General features: G+C 41.5%; 1 protein-coding gene across 1 annotated transcript in view; it reads right to left on the bottom strand.

Moving 5' to 3' along the window:
* The window catches only part of FRAS1 (Fraser extracellular matrix complex subunit 1), a 534,366-nt gene that overhangs the window by 329,525 nt on the left and 184,999 nt on the right, over nt 1-19,842 (bottom strand). Inside the window, 1 exon segment of the mRNA XM_059887796.1 lies at nt 11,048-11,155. Within this exon segment, the coding sequence (XP_059743779.1) occupies nt 11,048-11,155 (108 nt within the window).

The following is a 19,842-nucleotide window of genomic DNA, read 5'->3' as shown; positions in this document are numbered from 1 at the left end:
AAAAGGAGCCCCGTTGTGAAAGTGGGTTCCTTGAAAATGGTCTACATCTTTTCACACGTAATGAAGTGAAGGATTTTCTTCACTAGAAATATAGAAATGCTCCATGTGAGTGTCAGACCAGAAAAGCAGTTGGGGGTGATAGAAGAGCTGTATCTCCCTGTAATGGAGAAGACTTGGGCGGGGCTAGCCACAGAGTTGGCAGGTCTTCTAACATGTTATAGAGGCCTTATGGAGTCAGCAACAGGCTGGCTGTGGGGAGAAGGGGAGAGCGTGAGGGGGAGCTGGAGTTCTAATGTTGATGTTTACCTGGGGCAGAGGAGCAAAGCGCAAGGGGCAGGTGACTGAAGGACAGAGCTGGGAGAGGAAACAGCATCTCTGTGGAGGTATCACATGTGCTGTGGGTATCCGGGCAGAATTCCTGGGCTCCAATAAAGATCTACATTGTTTAGCAAGGCCTCTGCTGTTGCAATTGTGTTTCTTATCAATGCCCGTGATGCTTTCAAGAGAATAGACATCCATGTGATACCCCAAGATTTACTGGGAGGTTGTCACATGTTAATTAACCATCGATTTGCCACTGTGAAGGATCTGTTTATTCAAGATGATTAAAATGGTACCATGTATGTGGGTCTTTGGGGCTTAATGATCCTTCTAGACCCTCTGGGGACTTTCCTGGAGGTCCAGTGGTTAAGAGTTTGTGCTTCCAATGCAGAGGTCACAGGTTCAATTCGTGGTCAGGGAACGAAGATCCCACATGCCACATGGCATGACCCCTACCCCAAAATAATAGCCTTCTAGACCCCCGGATTTATCCTGCTCTTCCACTTAGCATTTCCTCAAGTCTAGAAATGTGGCAGAACAGGTAATTAGTGATTTTGATCAAAAATAGTGGTAAAAGATCCTGAATTAACCAGGAAATCATGACCTGTCCACAGAATAAAAGTCTACAAAGAATTCAGCTGATAGATTCAAAACATTACATATGCTTTAATGTTTCTTTGCTACTTGGGGCTGTGGCCATTAAAATAAATTGTACCTACAAGAGAATGTTAATTGTACATACAACAATTACAAATAATATTACATCTACAATATGTATATTCTCCACCCAATAATGTGGGTGAGAATAAAACTATGATTTCACAACTGTTAATCCACTAAACAGATAAATACACGAGTAACAGTGATCAACAATTTCTTATTTGCTTAATAAAGGATAAAACATATGGCGTGGAATTTTCTAAAATGGTATATACAGTGCAACATCAATGACTACTCACAAAAGTACCCTCTGAACCCCAAGTAGAACCTGTACTTATCTAACTTCCACTGAGACAGTAAATTTAGAAAATATATGAACCTAAATCCCACTGAGCATATAGATTTAAAATGAGATAATCCAAGTGTTGTTTCTATTCTAATATGGAAGCAGAGAGAAAGGCAGGCAAGATGGAAGACTTCAAGGGATATTTTATGCCCCAAATTAGTTGTGTTTGATACATACATCAGATTTGGTTTATATATTTATATATCTATCCTCAGATTTGCCCCTCAAAACTCATTTTATGAATATAATATTGTTTATTTGTGAGTAGATGTTCCCTATTTTGAGTGTTGACCTATTGACCTTCCGTGGGAACACAAAAGAGGTGATTTGGGGCTAAAGGAGGGGCGAAGAGTTTTGCATGTAGGACTTGGAGAACGAAAGATAGGGAGTTCTTGCTACCTTACCCTGTAACCATGCATAGCTTCCTGAGTTGTGGGATGTATGGAACACATAAGCCTATTGCCCTGCAGGCTTTGCACTGGGAGCTTAGGAAGTGGTGGCTTGGGAACAAGACACCAATGAAGATTGCTTGCCTAGGATCTAGAGGAACCAACTAACAATAATGATGATGACCATGTGACAATCACAGCTAAAACAGAGTACTTAGAATAGCCAGGTACTCTTCTAAGCATATGATACACATGTTTATGTACATGTATATACATATAATTTATTACAACAACTTGATTAGGTAAATACTCTGCATTGAAGTTTGCAGCCAAAAATCCCTCCATGCATTAATAATACAGTACCCTTTTGCATGGCACTGTCCTCTCTGTATATATGTTCTTCAGAAATCCTGAAAGTTGGTTCCAGGCTAGACAGTCAATATTCTAAAAGCCTCTATTCTCATTCCTTCAATTTTTCTCATATCTGTCTGTCTCTCTCTGACCCTTTTCTTTGACTCTGTAGCTAGCTATTCTATATGGATACAGGATAAGAATATAGAATCTATTATAAATGATGATACAATGAATAGACAGATGATAGAGAGATAGATACAAATATCGAACAGAACTACAATTAACATTAGGTTATTTCCAGTTAATTCCGGAGCCAAACATAAATTGCAAAACAGATTTTTAAAATTTTTTAAAAATGATAGGAATCCAAAATACTATTAATAACAATAACAATTTAGTTTAGGGTATAATAGCAACGAAGAATTGATGCTTTTGAACTGTGATGTTGGAGAAGACTCTTGAGAGTCCCTTGGACTGCAAGGAGATCGAACCAGTCAATCCTAAAGGAAATCAGTCCTGAATACTCATTGGAAGGACAGATGCTGAAGCTGAAACTCCAATATTTTGGTCACCTGATGTGAAAAACTGACTCATTGGAAAAGACCCGGATACTGGGAAAGATTGAAGGCAGCAAAAGGGGATGACAGAGGAAGAGATGGTTGGATGGCATCACCAATTCGATGGACGTGAGTTTGAGCAAGCTCCAGGAGTTGATGACAGACAGGGAACCCCAGCGTGCTGCAGTCCATGGGGTCGCAAAGAGTCGGACGTGACTGAGTGACTGACCTGACTGACTGACAATGCTGATTCATTAACTTGTGCCGTGAACTAATGTAAGTCTACCCAGCAGATGTGAAAAACAACATATGAACCTGAGAAACACAAGGGAAAACACGGTGGAGTAGAAATTGCATCGACTCATGAGCCAGGAACGAAGGTTCTTGTCATGGGAGTGCCACTTTCTAGTGCTGTATGTTTGAGCAAGTGACTAAAGAACGAAAAAATCTGTTTTTTTTTTTTTTTGGTCTATAAAATGAGAAAGTCTGACAATCAATTTTAAAGGGTTTTTCTAGTTCTATCATTGTGTTTCCCCCACTCTCCAAATCTTCAATTTCTCTCTCTCTTCAAGGTCATTCCCCTTTGCCTCCCAAGGTGATCATAGTAATATCAAGTTCATAGAAATATCAAAAGCAAAGAAAAAAAAACCCTCTCCTTCCCTTGTTTGGTCATTTTACAAATATTGATTAAGTATCTTCTGTGTGCCATGCACTGTGCTGTTCGATGGGCTACATATAGTGAAGAGGAGGGTTGCTGCTCTCAAGGAGCTAAGAGTATGGAGGAAGAAGCAAACAAATACAGAGGCATTTGTAGTCTGGTCAAGGGCAGTATAAGGGCAAGCACATGGCAACACCCAGGAGGCTTGATGACTGGGGACAGAGGTTCAAAGAAACTTCACAGATGTAGTGGTGTGCACCTAATGTCCCATTTCTCTCTTCCATTCTCACTGAAGCTCCCTGAAGGAGTAGCCTGTACTTGGCCATCCAAGGCCCACTAACCATCCACTCCTCACGCCTCTATAATACAGCAACCACACCCACCACTTCACTGCCACCAACTTCAGCGGGACCACCAGTGGCCAACAGGTTGCCAAACTCAATGAAACATATTAAATTTTCTCACACTTTCTCTCTGTCGTGGGATCAACACTGTCAATATAAACTCCTTCTGGAAACACTCTATTCTAGCTATCACATCATTCTTCTCTCCTCTGACCATTCCTTACCCTTTACCTCTCTGACCATGTCTTCTTAATCTTCCTAAGTTTCTTCTCTTATGTTCATCTTTCCTTTAATGATTGTGCTACCCAAATCTCGTCTTTGATCTTCTATTCTTTTTTCACACAATCTCTTTGGATAAGCTCACTCATCCTATAGGTTTATACTCCTGTGTTCCTGCTACTGATACCCATGTAACGTCTCCAACTCTGGGCTTCCCAGGTAGTGTCAGTGGCAAAGAACCCACCTGCCAATGCAGGAGACCTAGGAGATGTGAGTTTGGTCCCTGGGTCAGGAGGATCCCTGGAGTAGGAAATGGCAACTTGCTCCGGTATTCTTGCCTGGAAAATTCCATGCATGGAGGGTTACAGACCATGGGGCTGCAAAGAGTCAGACATGACTGAGCACAGCACATGCTTCTCCTCTGAGCTTTACAGTCACACATCTTGCTGCCTTTTGGACATATCTACCTTTCTCTTCCACAAACACTTCAAACTCAATGTGTCCAAACTGAAATTATCATTTTGTTCCCAGATAGGATTCTTTTCCTCATTCTCCTATATTCTCAATATCAGTTTGTGGCTCTGCTAACCAATTAGTCATCAACTCATAAATATGAGAGTCATCTCTCCTTTTCCTTTCTCTGACTCTCCTACTTCATTCAGTTCTGCTAATTTCTTCCTTCATTTCAGTTCAGTCACTCAGTAGTGTCCAACTCTTTGCGACCCCATGAACCACAGCAGGCCAGGCCTCCCTGTCCATCACCAACTCTCAGAGTCCACCCCAAACCCATGTCCATTGAGTCAGTGATGTCATGCAACCATCTCATCCTCTGTCATCCCCTTCTCCTCCTGCCCTCAATCTTTCCCAGCATCAGGGTCTTTTCAGATGAGTCAGCTCTTTGCATCAGGTGGCCAAAGTTTTGGAGTTTCAGCTTCAACATCATTCCTTCCAATGAACACCCAGGACTGATCTCCTTTAGGATGGACTGGTTGGATCTCCTTGCAGTCCAAGGGACTCTCAAGAGTCTTCTCCAACACCACAGTTCAAAAGCATCAATTCCTCAGTGCTTAACTTTCTTTATAGTCCAACTTTCACATCTGTACATGACCACTGGAAAAAGTATAGCCTTGACTATATGGACCTTTGTTGACAAAGTAATGTCTCTGCTTTTTAATATGCTGTCCAGGTTCATCATAACTTTCCTTCCAAGGAGTAAGCGTGTTTTAATTTCATGGCTGCAATCACCATCTGCAGTGATTTTGGAGCCCCCAAAATAAAGTCAGCCACTGTTTCCACTATTTCCCCATCTATTTGCCATGAAGTGATGGGACTGGATACCATGATCTTAGTCTTCTGAATGTTGAGCTTTAAGCCAACTTTTTCACTCTCCTCTTTCACTTACATCAAGAGGCTCTTTAGTTCTTCTTCACTTTCTGCCATAAGGGTGGTGTCATCTGCATATCTGAGGTTATTGATATTTCTCACGGCAATCTTGATTCCAGCTTGTACTGCCTCCAGCCCAGCGTTTCTCATGATGTACTCTGCATAGAAGTTAAATAACCAGGGTGACAACATACAGCCTTGATGTACTCCTTTTCCTATTTGGAACCAGTCTGTTGTTCCATGTCCAGTTCTAACTGTTTCTTCCTGACCTGCATACAGGTTTCTCAAGAGGCAGGTCAGGTGGTCTGGTATTCCCATCTCTTTCAGAATTTTCCACAGTTTATTGTGATCCACACAGTCAAAGGCTTTGGCATAGTCAATAATGCAGAAATAGATGTTTTTCTGGAACTCTCTTGATTTTTCCATGATCCAGCAGATGTTGGCAATTTGATCTCTGGTTCCTCTGCCTTTTCTAAAACCAGCTTGAACATCTGGAAGTTCACGGTTCACACATTGCTGAAGCCTGGCTCAGAGAATTTTAAGCATCACTTTACTAGCGTGTGAGATGAGTGTAATTGTGCGGTAGTTTGAGCATTCTTTGGCATTGCCTTTCTTTGGGATTGGAATGAAAACTGACCTTATCCAGTCCTGTGGCCACTGCTGAGTTTTCCAAATTTGCTGACATATTGAGTGCAGCACTTTCACAGCATCATCTTTTAGGATTTGAAATAGCTCAACTGGAATTCCATCACCTCCACTAGCTCTCGGGCGCCACCTGCCAGGATCCAGCCCCGGCTGATACAGGGTATTCAAAGTGGGGATGGCTTTGGCGAGGATCAGGATACAATAGCTTCAATTAGATATTAATTAGAGATGTAAAGAGTAATAGAATGAGGATAGCTCAGTAGGAAAATTCAGTGGAGAAAAGAGGCTGAGTAGCTTGGTTTATGCAGGAGACCAATAAAACTTCAAGACAAGAAGTTTGCACCACTTACGTAGGCCGCAGGCGTCCTTCCATTCTCCCGAAGGAGAGGAGACACTGAGGCCTCCCCAGTCGGATCTTAGAAGCCCAGGCATAATTAGTAAGCATGGCGGGTTCTGCGCTCCAGATGGAAACTCAGCCAGAGTGAGAGAGAGAGCGACATGGGGAGACCAGTATTTCGAGAAACTGATCCCAATTCTTTATTTTCCATGGTCTACTTTTATACACTGAGATGTTATGCAAAAGTCATGTGGGGTCAGCAGTCCTGACTTTTATCAAAGTCAGGTGCTTCATACAAATGTATACAGAGGTCTTAGGAGTGTTGGGGTGTTACATCATCTTCTGCCCAGGGGGCCTGCTGACAATTTATGACCCTCTCCTTGTGAAGTGGTCAGTCAACCAGGACACTTATTTCTCCAGGGGTGATTATTCTCAAAACAGACGCCACCCAAATAAAGTTACATTCCTATAGGGTGAGGGTGTAGTGGGTTTTAGTTAAGGAAAGAATTTACTTAGCCTAAGGTCTAACGTGATTAATATCAAAGGTTAATACTTATTTCTTCTATATATTCATTAATGTGTGTAAAGGCAGGGGATATGGAGACTTAGCAACAAACATTGGCTCAACAAATGAAAAACCCTTCACCAATATAATTTCTAATCAGCCCACTATACTTACAGTTTTCTAACTTCTCTAAAGAACCTGTTTTTAGAGGGTTTAAAGCATCTCGTGCCTCTCACGGTTGGGAGGCTGTGAGCAATCACATGTGGCCGGATGAGCCTGTCAGGCAGGCCAGAGAACCTTCAGAGGAGTTTGTAGGTTAAAACACTCTTGTCACGCCCAGGATTTTTTTAACTGGAGCCCTAGGTTAACTCCTTCTCCGAAAGAGGTGGTGGGGGACAGCCCCCCATAAAGTCAGAGGTGTAGGTGAGAGCATAAAGTAGTAAAGTAGGCAGGCTCTGGTTATGGGGGTAGATGCTCGAGGATTTCCAGGGGGACTCCTGAGGCTTGATCCTGCCTTTGCCACAGGCTGAATGCCTCACTCTGGCCCCCAACAACTAGCTTTGTTCGTAGTGATGCTTCCTAAGGCCCACTTGACTTCACATTCCAGGATGTCTGGCTTTAGGTGAGTGATCACACCATCATGATTATCTGGGTCGTGAAGATCTTTTCTGTACAGTTCTTCTGCGTATTCTTGCCATCTCTTCTTAATATCTTCTGCTTCTGTTAGGTCCCTACCATTTCTGTCCTTTATCAAGCCCATCTTTGCATGAAATGTTCCCTTGGTATCTCTAATTTTCTTGAAGAGATGTCTAGTCTTTCCCATTCTATTGTTTTCCTCTATTTCTTTGCACTGATCACTGAGGAAGGCTTTCTTATCTCTCCTTGATACTCTTTGGAGCTCTGAATCAAATGGGTATATCTTTCCTTTTCTCCTTTGCTTTTCGCTTCCCTTCTTTTCACAGCTATTTGTAAGGCCTCCTCAGACAGTCATTTTGCTTTTTTGCATTTCTTTTTCTTGGAGATGGTCTTGATTCCTGTCTCCCCTTTCCTCTTTTTATTATTTATTTGGCTGCACTGGGTCTTAGTAGCAGCACACGATCTTTAGTTGCTGTATGTGGAATCTTAGTTTCCCAACCAGGGATCAAACACAGACCCCCTGCACTGGGAGCATGAAGTCTTAGCCTCTGGACTACCAGGGCAGGCCCTGCCCTTTCCTCTTGACTCCTACACTACCAGTGCTCTGATTCAGGTATTCACCCTTTCATCTGGATTATTCTCACAACCTTTGAACTCATCTCCTTATCTCCAATATTATGCATTATCTTTGAAAAACCAGAAAGATTTTTCAAAAAGTGGGCCATCCTACCCACATGGCTTAAAATCTTCATTAGTATTCTACCAACTTAAAAATAAAATTCCAAGCCCCACAGTACAGCATACAAAGCTCTCCATAACCTTGAACTTACCAACTCTCTAGCTTCATCTCTCATTCATTCATTCAGTCAGTCAAAAGATATTTATTGAGGGCCTACCATGTGTCAGGTGCAATTGTAGGTGCTGAGGAATCACAGCAAATAAAAGAGTAAACAAGAACTTTCAGTAAAATATAGAGTATGTCCAGACAGTGTTAGTGCCAGGAAGAAAAATAAAGCATGGAAAAGAAATAGGAAATATGTGGTAGAGGTGAAGAACTGCAATTTCAAATAGAATGGCATTCAGGCAAGACTTAGAGAAAGTAAAGGATTAAAATAGATAAATAGATGATAGATAGATAGATGGATATTTGGTCACTAAATTTTGTTTGACTCTATTGTGATCCCATTGACTATAGCCCACCAGATTCCTTTGTCCATGGAATTCTCCAGGTAAGAATAGTGGAGTGGGTTGCCATTTCCTTCTCCAGGGGACCTTCCTGACCCAGGGATTGAACTCACGTCTCCCTCACTGTAGGTGGATTCTTTACTACTTAGTCATCTGAGAAGACCCAGATAGAATGTCAGGGAGAAGAGCAGAGCACAAAAGCCTTAATGGCAGAAGTATGCCTGGCAGAAGCATTCCCTGGACAAATCCAGGAAATAGCAAGCAGGCTTGGTGTCTGAAGCAGAAAGAGCAGGGAGAGGAATCAGTTGATCGGAGGGTTGGCTTTGCTGGTGGTAAAGAATCTGGCTGCCAATGCAGCTTCTCTGGGTTCAGTCTCTGGGTCAGGAAGATTCCCTGGAGAAGGAAATGATAACCCACTCCCATATTCATGCCTGGAACATCTGGACAGAGGAGCCTGGCAGGCTACAGTCCATGGGGTCGCAAAGAGTTGGACTTGACTTAATGACTAAACAACAGCAGCAGCACTTTACAGGACACTGTGAGGAGTTACTCAAAGTGAGGAGAGAAGCCATTGAAAGCTATTGGAGGGACTTAAGGAGAAAAGCAACACGATCTGACTTAAATTTTAATAGGATCCCCCCCCTCCAACTTCTATATCAATATTACAGTGAAAAAGGCCAGTACGAAAACAGTGAAACAAGTGAAGAGGACACTGGAAGAATGCAGGCAAAAAAATGATAATAGGTAAAACCAAAGGAAAAGCAGAGAAGTTGCATCTGAAATATACTGTTTTATGAAGGAAAAGCTGGGAATCTGCTAGTATACTGGATACGGGATGTAAGAGAAAGTGGGGAGGATGATGCTACATTTTCTGACCAGAGCAATGGGAAGAAAGGAGTTGCCATTTGCTGAGAAAATTCACGAGATGAGCAAATTAGGGAAGGACAAAATCATGCTTGGTACAGAACAAAGGTCAGAAATATTTTCTGTAAAGGGCCAGATATATTTTAGCCTTTGGGGGTCACATATGGTCTATACCCCAACTACATAACTGTCATTGTAGGACAAAAGCAGCTAGCTATAGATAATACTTAAATAAATGAGTGTGCCTGTGTTTCAATAAAACTTTATTTATGGATACTGAAACTTGATTTCATATAAATTTCACATCACAAAATACTGTTCTGTTGGTTTGTTCCAACCATTTAAAAATAAAAAAAACATTCTTTGCTCACAGTTCAAAACAAAAAAAGGCAGCAGGCCAGGTTTAGTCTGTTGACCCCTGGTAGAGAGCAGATCCAGGTTTCAGTAGCACCGTCTATGTCTTCCAACATTCGATTCAAGGCTTCTTCCATGAAACCATAATTATTCACATGAAGTGGAGGAGGGCATGTCTTCATGGCCCTTATAAAACCAGCTCAAATTCTGACATGAGTTACTCAGTGAGCAAAGTGGAGATCTTTTAGGAGTACTCACTCTATAAAATAGAAAGCCGCAGAACAGACAACAAAATACTACCAAATTTACCAACATTTAATGTACACTCAGCTTCTCAGAAATATAGCCAAGAAGAAATCTAGGAATACTATTAAAGGGATACAAAAATTTCACTCCGATGTTAGAAACAAACAGAACCTTTTTAGCATTAGATGGCATAATGACTCAAGAATAATTATTATGGGGTGGGGAGGGAAAACTCTAGAAAAATAAACTGTGTTTGTGAAACTGACAGAAAGCTTTTTAAAGAAAATAATTGGTCTTCTCCAGGGAGTTTCCAATGTTCAAATTTGAAGCTTAAAATTTTTTGTTGTTTGTAAGCAGACTTACTTTAAAAAGAAAAGAGTCAGTACCCGGGGAGAAAAAATTCCAACAGAATAGATGTATCGTCAAAAAGTAAAAATAAAGCAGTTTAATAAAGGGGAAATGAGGAAACATCCCACACACATTTGGTTAAACACCAGATTTCTTGATTAAAGTCTATCCTATGATCGTAGGTAGCCCAATGATACAGTCAGTCACAGAATAAACAATGTAGTTAGAAAGTCATCTTCGAGAAGTCAATCCTGACTTGCAATGCATTCAGTGGCTTGTGAAATGGTGTGGCTAGTATCAGTAGCTATGGCAATTGTCAGATCCAGGGAAGATCTCTGGACAGCAGCTTCTTAACTACATAATCATATTAAGCTGCCTAAAATCTCCATGTTACACTTTCCATTTCTGTAAAGTGGGGCTATAGATACCTACTCCACAGAACTTCAAATGGGATAACACTTTAAATGGGGTAACACTGTAAGACCTTTAAGTTTTAACCTTGAGTGCCTGATTCAGAGTAAATGTCCAACAAAGAAATTAAGACATTCTTAGAAATGATATGCTAAAACTGTCTCCTGTATTTCCTAAACTTTGCAATTAGAGGTTGTGATAAGTGTCAAAACCAAATGATCGAAAAAATGCAAACAGCCTACTCTTCCCCAGCTTTACATTTAGAAAACAATTAGGACACCATACCTTCTCAAAGGCACACTGAGGGTTTCTGCAAACAGCGGGTTTGCAGATAACGATATCACCATGGCAACGGCAGTTCTGGCATGAATCGGGCTTCCAAATGGTGGCATCCTGCAAAGAAGCATAAGCTCTGAGTTAAAAACTGATCAGTCAAGGTAGGAGTACATAGAAGTGGTGCCATCAACAGCCCCACAGCCTGAACATTTAAAAGGCAAAGGAAAGTCATAGGCACATGCAGAGCTTGCTGGGTACTGATTAAACCCCAAGAAGCTATAAAAGCAGCCTAATCCATTTCGCCATAGTCAACCCACGTACTCAAAGACAAGGGCATGCAGCAGAGAGCTGTCGATTTCCAGAGTAAAAACAATCGATTGGACTGAAATCTCAGGAGGACAAGTTGCTCCCTGACTTGAGGTTTCTCTGTGCTGCTAACTAGCAGAAACCATCAGAGTGTGTCCAGAGGAAAATGACGCTTGGACTAGCACTAACCAGCTTCCTAAGAGCAGCTTTTGCCATTGGGTACTTTGAGCCTCTCACACTTCACTTCCCAGTTCTTTGGTACTAAATCTGCTCACACTCAGCTATTCCACAGCTCACCTTTACCTCTGATGGGATAAAGTGTAGACCCATCACCTGGCCCTTGCCTCTCGCCCTAGCCTCAGCAAATCTGACAGCTCTGAGACTTCTGTCTGTCCACGCTAGATGGTCAAGCCATTGGACAGCCCCAGCCTCCTTTCTCCTGGCCCAACAGCTTATCTTCTTCCTGGTTCCCTCTTCTCCTTGACTCTCCCAAAGAGAGCTTGCAGACCGACACATTTCTTCTGAGGTAAGCCTCAGAGGTAAGCCTCAACCTCAGAGTGAATCATTTCCTAACCCTTAAGCCTACGCACGGCATCCTCCACTCGGGTGTGACTCTTCATGCCTTCTCTGGAACCCCACTGTCTCTTGTACATATTGCTACACTTTTACTGCACTCACAAATTCCTGTTACCCTGCCCAGACCAGCCTGTGAGCACCCCAAGGCAGGCAGTGTCCTGGGCCCGGCACACTGGAGGTCTTTCTAAACCAAACGTTCACAGTGCACAAGTCGCTTAGTGCAGGTTTTGTCCTCCTTTCTATACTTCCTCATCCTTTTGTCCTCGAATAACTGAAGTACTACTCAAATACACTGGAGAGAAGTAAGGGAAACTTCTAAACTCTTGGTAGAGTCACAAACTATTAGCACTAACCTGAACTGTGATGAGCTGGGAAAAGCATGGGTGCTAGTAAAAGATGCTATCACACAAAGGCAGACACCAAATGTGACAGTTAACCTCTGTGTCAACTTGGCTAGACTATGGTACCTAGCTGTTTGGTCAAATACAAGCCTAGATGTTGCTGTGAAGGTATATCATAGATGTGATTAACATGTATCATCAGTTAAGCAAAGGAGATTACCCTCAACAATGTGGATGAACCTCATCCAAACAACTGAAAGCCTTAAGAGAAAAACAAGGTTTCCTGAAGAAGATTTCAGCCTCAAGACTGTATCACAGAAATTCTGCCTGAGTTTCCAGCCTGTTGGCCTGCCCTACAGGCTTCAAACTTGCCAGTCCCCACAATCATATGAGCCAATTCCTTAAAATAACTTCCTCCCTCTACTTTTCCCTCTTTCTTTCTCTCCCTCTCCCCACCCCCATACATATACATATGGTTGGCCATAACATCTTATGGAAAAAACCCAAATGAACCTTTTGGCCAACCTAATATATATGTTTCCTATTTGTTCTGTTTCTTTGAAGGACCATGTCTGAGATACCAACACTGGTACAGACTTATATGGATTATGCATAACACTCTCAAGGAAAAATGAAGTCGTCCTTTCTGTTCAGAAATGTTAAATGTATAAGCTTTTAGGGAATGTGCTTCAAACCCCAAGTGATAGAAGAAATACAAAACCTATCTGAGGTGAGATGACATTCCCAGTGCCTAATTCATGAGAAACTTGAATTAAAGTAAATGCATACTGGAACCTGACTTGGAATAGCTCTGAATTTCTTTCTCTTTATGTTACAGCACATTCTTCTGAAATGACAATTGTGTGCCAACCACAGTCTACTCTTAACCCAAAAAGCAATGACAAATAGGTGAGGGGGGAAAAAAGAAATTCATTCTCAAGCACAATGTAATATATGTTCCCTGTTCCTTAAATCATAAATATATGATTTAAGAAAATAGTATCAGCTTCTGGATACAGATGAAATAAAAATGACAACTTCATGAAGTCAGCAGCTGCTGTTTATTGATCACGTATCCTGTGCTGACAGGAAGTGCTGGTAGGAGAAGGCGCTTGCAGCGCTGGAGCAGGCTGGCCTCGATCATCTTCCTGGCCTCTGCCATCACCAGAGAGGGCTGAGCCCAGTGGAGAGGGAAGTCAGTGTGCATCAGCGCTTTGTGAAACTCTTAGAGAAACAACAACCCTATGAAGCTGGTACTGTAATTATTGCGACTATTCCAACATGAGGAAACAAGTTAGAGATTGAGCAATTTGCTCAAGTTCACAAAGCTGTCTGAGACCTAAGAGCCCAGACTCTGAAATCAGGGTACTGGATTTGAACCAGTCATTAACAGTGAGTCCATTTTATCAAGGTTTCCACGTCCCAGGTTCCTCATCTGTAAAGCAGATAAAGAACTACACTCATAGGGTCCGTGAAAAGATCAGATGAGACGATGTGCTTAAAGAGATCTGAACAGTGCCTGGAACTTATCAAAGGCCCATTATTTATTTTTAATGTAATTTATTGTTATTTCCAAATTCTCCCTACGATGTCATAGGCATTTAGCAAGTATCTTTCTAAACATTTCTTTTTCTTGGAGTGAAAATATTCCCCTAAGGACCCTGTCTTTCCCATCTTCCCACTACAGGCAAAACAGAGTGAAGCTGTTATTTAATTAGCACCCAAGCACTGAAAGGGCTTCCCTTGTGGTTCAGCTGGTAAAGAATCTGCACCTGGGTTTGATCCCTGGGTTGGGAGGATCCCCTGGAGAAGGGAATGGCTACCCACTCCAGTATTCTGGCCTAGAGAATTCCAGGGACTGTATAGTCCAAGGAATTGCAGAGTCGGATACGACTAAGCAACTTTCACTTTCACTGGCAAGACCCAGGAATGTTGCATTAGAAGAAATGAATAAATCCATAGATTGCATTTTCAAGACCACTTAGGTCATTGGAAAAGCGTTTAACCATGAACCCATCTTCCTTTTCACTCAGACCTCAGATGACCACACCAGTTCCAGGTACTCGCTTCAACCCAGGGTGGCTTTAAAACTCCCTCCATTCTACACCAGGAATTAAGTTCTTCCCCACACCTCAACTATTTCCTCAGTGACTCTAGACTCCAAAATAGTCCAGTATACCTTTTAACAGCTTTCAATCACTGGACGCAGCTCACTCAACTCTAAACAGAATGTCCTATAAACATGGAATATTTTTTCATTTTCATTTGTAGAAACATGATTTTTCAATATGTTAATTAAAAACGAAATTTCTGGGCCCAGGGAGCATTCCTGAATTTGTTCACATATCCATATTTCCTCCTGTATGCCACTTCCAGGAAGGAGAGCTAGCTTTATTCCTCTATGTATAGCCCCTCCACTGAGCACAATTACTGAGATTCGGCTGACTTCATTAGTGAACAACCCAAATACTTATCCTGAAGGAAATTTCTTTCCCCATGACTTGAGATATCCCAGTTAGGATGAGAGGTCTTGAGAAAACAATATTTCAATGACATTCACTACAAAACCCCCATAATGTTGAAGCTTATTAGTTCATTGGAACCAAACTACAAGGACTGCCCTGGTGTCTCAGATGGTAAAGAATCTGCCTGCAATGTAGGAGACCTGGGTTCAGTCTCTGGGTTGGGAAGATGCCCTAGCAAAGGGAATAGCAATCCACTCCAGTAATCTTGCCTGGAGAATTCTTTGGACAGAAGAGCCTGGCAGGCTACAGTCTACGGGGTAGCAAAAAGTTGGACATGACTGAGCAACTTTCACTTTCAAATTACAAAAAAAAATTTTCTTCATCTGCTGCTGCTGCTAAGTCGCTTCAGTCGTGTCCGACTCTGTGTGACCCCATAGACGGCAGCCCACCAGGCTCCCCTGTCCCTGGGATTCTCCAGGCAAGAACACTGGAGTGGGTTGCCATTTCCTTCTCCAATGCGTGAAAGTGAAGTCGCTCAGTCGTATCAGACTCTTAGCGACCCCATGGACTGCAGCCTACCAGGCTCCTCCATCCATGGGATTTTCCAGGCAAGAGTACTGGAGTGGGGTGCCATTGCCTTCTCTGAATGAGCCCTTTACCAACACCTAGATTGATGGCCATATATTCTTCAGGTCTAAAACTTTAGGAATCAATTTCTATGGTACCATAAAATTGCTTTATGAAAGAAGGGATACTAGAGTTCCTCGATTGCTAAAACTGGATAAAGCCATAAAGTCCAAAGAAATAACACTGTAAAGTAAATTTTACAGATTTTCCATGTTACCATTGCAATTCTGTCGCTTTATAATCCTCTCTTCCAATCTAACACACTCTGCAAAAGAAATAGTCTTAAAATAGTTTTTCACTAGAATGTAGATTAAAGGATTAGATTACGATAAACCTAAAAAGCAACCTAAATGGTTTTTAATATTTCTAGTAATAAGTGAATAAAGTGTTCTTGCAGATAATACAGTGCCTCCATCCCCAGACATGTTGAAGTAATAGCAAGGTGCTTCAAAAAACAACAAAAACTATTTCACTCGGTTAAGTATTTATTAAATATTTGTTTAATGCCAAAAATAAACAATGACTACATCCCTCATGAGTACTCAAATTGCTGGGGAAACATTATTTATGATATTCTATAATAGTTTATCAACTGTTGACATAATTTTTTTATCTGAATGTTATAATAACCCTATTTTAATTATTGATTTATTTATCCCATTTTAAATCTCCTTGGCTTGTTAGGCCAAAAATGAGAAAGAAGGAATAAAATAACCCCAAAATTATGCTTTCAAGTTACAAAATAATAAGCAGAATATAATGTGTTTTTATAATTAAAATATATTCCTGTGCTTGGTGATTCCTGGGTAGGGATTCTTGGTGATTTTTGTCTCTTTCCATTATCCTTATCCATATTTTTTGTTATTTCAATAGCAAAATATATGTAACTTATGTGATCTTTTAAAGTTAATTTCAAAATATAAGACAGAGAAAAACAAAAATATGGTACCCTTTTCTCTACAAACCACAGGTAGAAAGCAACTGAGTTTTGAAGTTGAACTGGCATGGGGGGAGGGGAGTTAAAAGCACCCAACAAATACCTAAGAGTGAGCCATTTACCTAAACCTTTGTGTTATTCTCAAACGTTTCTTCTTGTGCTCAGTAAGATTTTAAAAAACTAACTGTGTGTCTATTTGTCCTTTAATGCCATGAAAGGACTGCAATATTCCACTGGGCCTCGTGTCTGCATTTCTGGAAGTCCATTTTCCTGACAAGTCTGGTTTTCAGGAAAGATAATCCATATATAAGGGTTCTTTGACCCAGCTCCAATTCGGACACAGAAATAATGGTTCCTGTTTGTCAAGGAACCATAAAGAAACAAATCAATAACTTTCATAAGGTTATTTCAGAGTTCAATTCTTTTCCCAAGCGCCCTTCCTCAGACAGCTTAGATAAACAGTACCTTTTTCATTTGGTCTCATTTTAAAGTTCATGTGAAACTCTTTATCCACCCTCAAATAAAAGGGAGCAGAGGACACTTATTGGTAAGAAAAGGTAAGAGTCCTTGTATTTACATTAAATTCCCCCCTTGCAGGAAGAACAAACACAAGCCAAAGGCAAATAAAACAGAAAATGGTGATCCTCTTCCTGCTGGAGACCCATTTTTAAAATTTGCAGTTGTTAGAAGTAATTAGCTGAAGGTATTTATTTAGGAAGTTAAAATGATGTATTCTAGGGGCATTTGTTTCTGGGTATCTAATGAATGTAAGAATAAAATAAAGAATCATGCTGCTGCTAAAAAAAAAAAAAAAAAATTTGCAGTTGTTGTTTAGTGTCTAAGTCATGTCCAACTCTTTTGTGACCCCCATGGACTGAAGTGTACTAGGCTCCTCTGTTCATGGGATACCCCAGGCAAGAATACTGGAGTGGGTTACCATTTCCTTCTCTAGGGGATCTTTCCAGCCCAGGGATTAGACCCGTTATCTCCTGAATTGACAGGTGTGTTCTTTACCATTGAGCCATCAGGGAAGCCTTGCTCCACACAATACCCCCTTATGGAGTTTGTTCTGCACGCCAAGGACTGAAATAGTTTCACATTTTAGCATTCTGGAGTGATTAGCTTGTACCTGATCTCCTCCTGCTGTTGTCTTAAAATGATAAAGTTGAAGGAATCAGTCATAAGAAGATCAACTTAGATACCAAAACAACATCATGAACCACACATGAAAAGACAGCTTCTTTATACAACAGCAAATGTCTTTGTTCAGTTGGCTGACAAGAAACCCTGAAAAGCATGGCAAGTTACCATCATATTCTTGTACATATGTCTTAGAATAGTGAGCTAGCGCTGGTGGACGGGCAGAAATGAAAGGAAAGGAAAGGGAAAGAAGCTAGTACCAAGGGCCAGTACTTCTCCAGATCTCCCACACACTCAGCATCTCAGGGGCCCTCCCGGCATCTTGTGGACAAAGCCTCACTACACTACTTTTTCAATGAAGGAACAAGGTGTGAAAAGGCTGAATGAATTGTCCAGAGCACATCTAGTAATGGGTGGATCTGGGATTCAAATCCATCCTTTTCTCTTCTAGGCTATACTGTTATCATGTAATATTAATAACAATTAATGCTTTATTACATATATATATGTATGCCTTATTTGGGGGCTTCCCAGGTGGCTCCAGTGGTAAAGAACACACCTGCCAATGCAAGCAGACGTAAGAGACATGGGTTCGATCCCTGGGTTGGGAAGATCCCCTGGAGAAAGGCATGGCAACCCACTCCAGTATTCTTACCTGGAGAATCCCGTGGACAGAGGAGCCTGGCAGGCTGCAGTCCTAGAGTCAGAGTTGAACACAACTGAAGTGACTTAGCATGTACCTATACATGCTTTATTTTATGTACATAGTGTGTATATAGATAGATAGATACTATAGAGCAGTCTTACCATTTCACATCACTCTTCCACTTTCTCACTTTAATAGGCCAGTAAGATAGGATAAACTATGGCAGTGCTGCTAATTTTCAGGGGAAAGGGCTGTGAGGTTAAGTGACACACCTGCCTAATAGACTCCCCCATGACTCCAACAGTACACTCCCACCCCCTCTTCATGTAATTTTCACACATCCTCCAAGTCTCAGCTTAAACATCACCTCTCCAGGGAGACCTTCTCTGCCTCCTTAACTCAGTATTTCCCTGTCTCATGTTCCCAAAGCTCGCCCTGCTTCCATAAAGCCAATCTTATTTCTCCAAGTTCTTTTGGCACAGTAAAGAAAACTAAGAAAGACATCTTCTGGATTTCAGATGCTTTGGCATGTTCACATCTTTCATATGTCTTCCTAAAATATTTTGAGATACATATTATCGTCATCTCCATTTTACAGATAAGGAAACCAAGAGTCCGAGAGTCTAGGTAATATTCCCAAAGCTTGTAACTGACAGTTCAGCCACTCAGTCCTGAGAGACTCTTTGAGACCCCATGGACTGCAGCACACCAGGCTTCCCTGTTCATCACCAACTCCCAGAGCTTACTCAAACTCACGTCCATCGAGTCGCTGAGGCCATCCAACCATCTCATCCTCTGTCTTCCCCTTCTCCTCCTGCCTTCAATCTTGCCCAGCATCAGGGTCTTTTCAAATGAGGCAGTTATTCCCATCGGGTGGCCAAAGTATTGGAGTTTCAGGTTCAGCATCAGTCCTTCCAGTGAATATTCAGGACTGATTTCCTTTAGGATGGACTGGTTGGATCTCCTTGCAGTCCCAGGGACTCTCAAACGTCTCCTCCAATACCACAGTTCAAAAGCATCAATTCATCGGTGCTCAGCTTTCTTTATGGTCCAACTCTCACATCCATACATGACTACTGGGAAAACCATAGCTTTGACTAGATGGACCTTTGTTGGCAAAGTAATGTCTTTGTTTTCTAATATGCCATCTAGGTTGGTCATAACTTTTCTTCCAAGGAGCAAGTGTCTTTTAATTTCATGGCTGCAGTCACCATCTGCAGTGATTTTGGAGCCTCCCAAAATAAAGTCTGTCTCTGTTTCCATAATTTCCCCATCTATTTGCCATGAAGTGATAGGACCGGATGCTATGATCTTCATTTGCTGAATATTGAATTTTTAGCCAAATTTTTCACTCTCCTCCGTCACTTTCATCAAGAGTCTCTTTAGTTCTTCGCTTTCTGCCTTAAGGATTACGGTGTCATCTGCATATCTGAAGTTATGGATATTTCTCCCGGCAATCTTGATTCCAGCTTCTGCTTCATTCAGCCCAGCATTTCTCATGATGTACTCTGAATAGAAGTTAAATAAGCAGGGTGACAATATACAGCCTTGACATACTCCTTTCCCTATTTGGAACCAGTCTGTTGTTCCATGTTCAGTTCTAACTGTTGCTTCTTGACTTCCATACAGATTTCTCAGGAGGCAGATCAGGTGGTCTGGTATTTCTACCTATATCTGAATCAATGTCCATTTGACTCTAAAGCTTCCATTTTTCCCACCACACCCACATCTGTACCCACAGCCTTGGTCTATGGACACAAAGTTAT

Source organism: Bos taurus, chromosome 6 (genome assembly GCF_002263795.3).
Source record: "Bos taurus isolate L1 Dominette 01449 registration number 42190680 breed Hereford chromosome 6, ARS-UCD2.0, whole genome shotgun sequence".
Classification (NCBI taxonomy): domain Eukaryota; kingdom Metazoa; phylum Chordata; class Mammalia; order Artiodactyla; family Bovidae; genus Bos; species Bos taurus.
The sequence above is the reverse complement of the archived record's forward strand: the minus strand, read 5'-3'. Positions and strand labels throughout refer to the sequence as shown.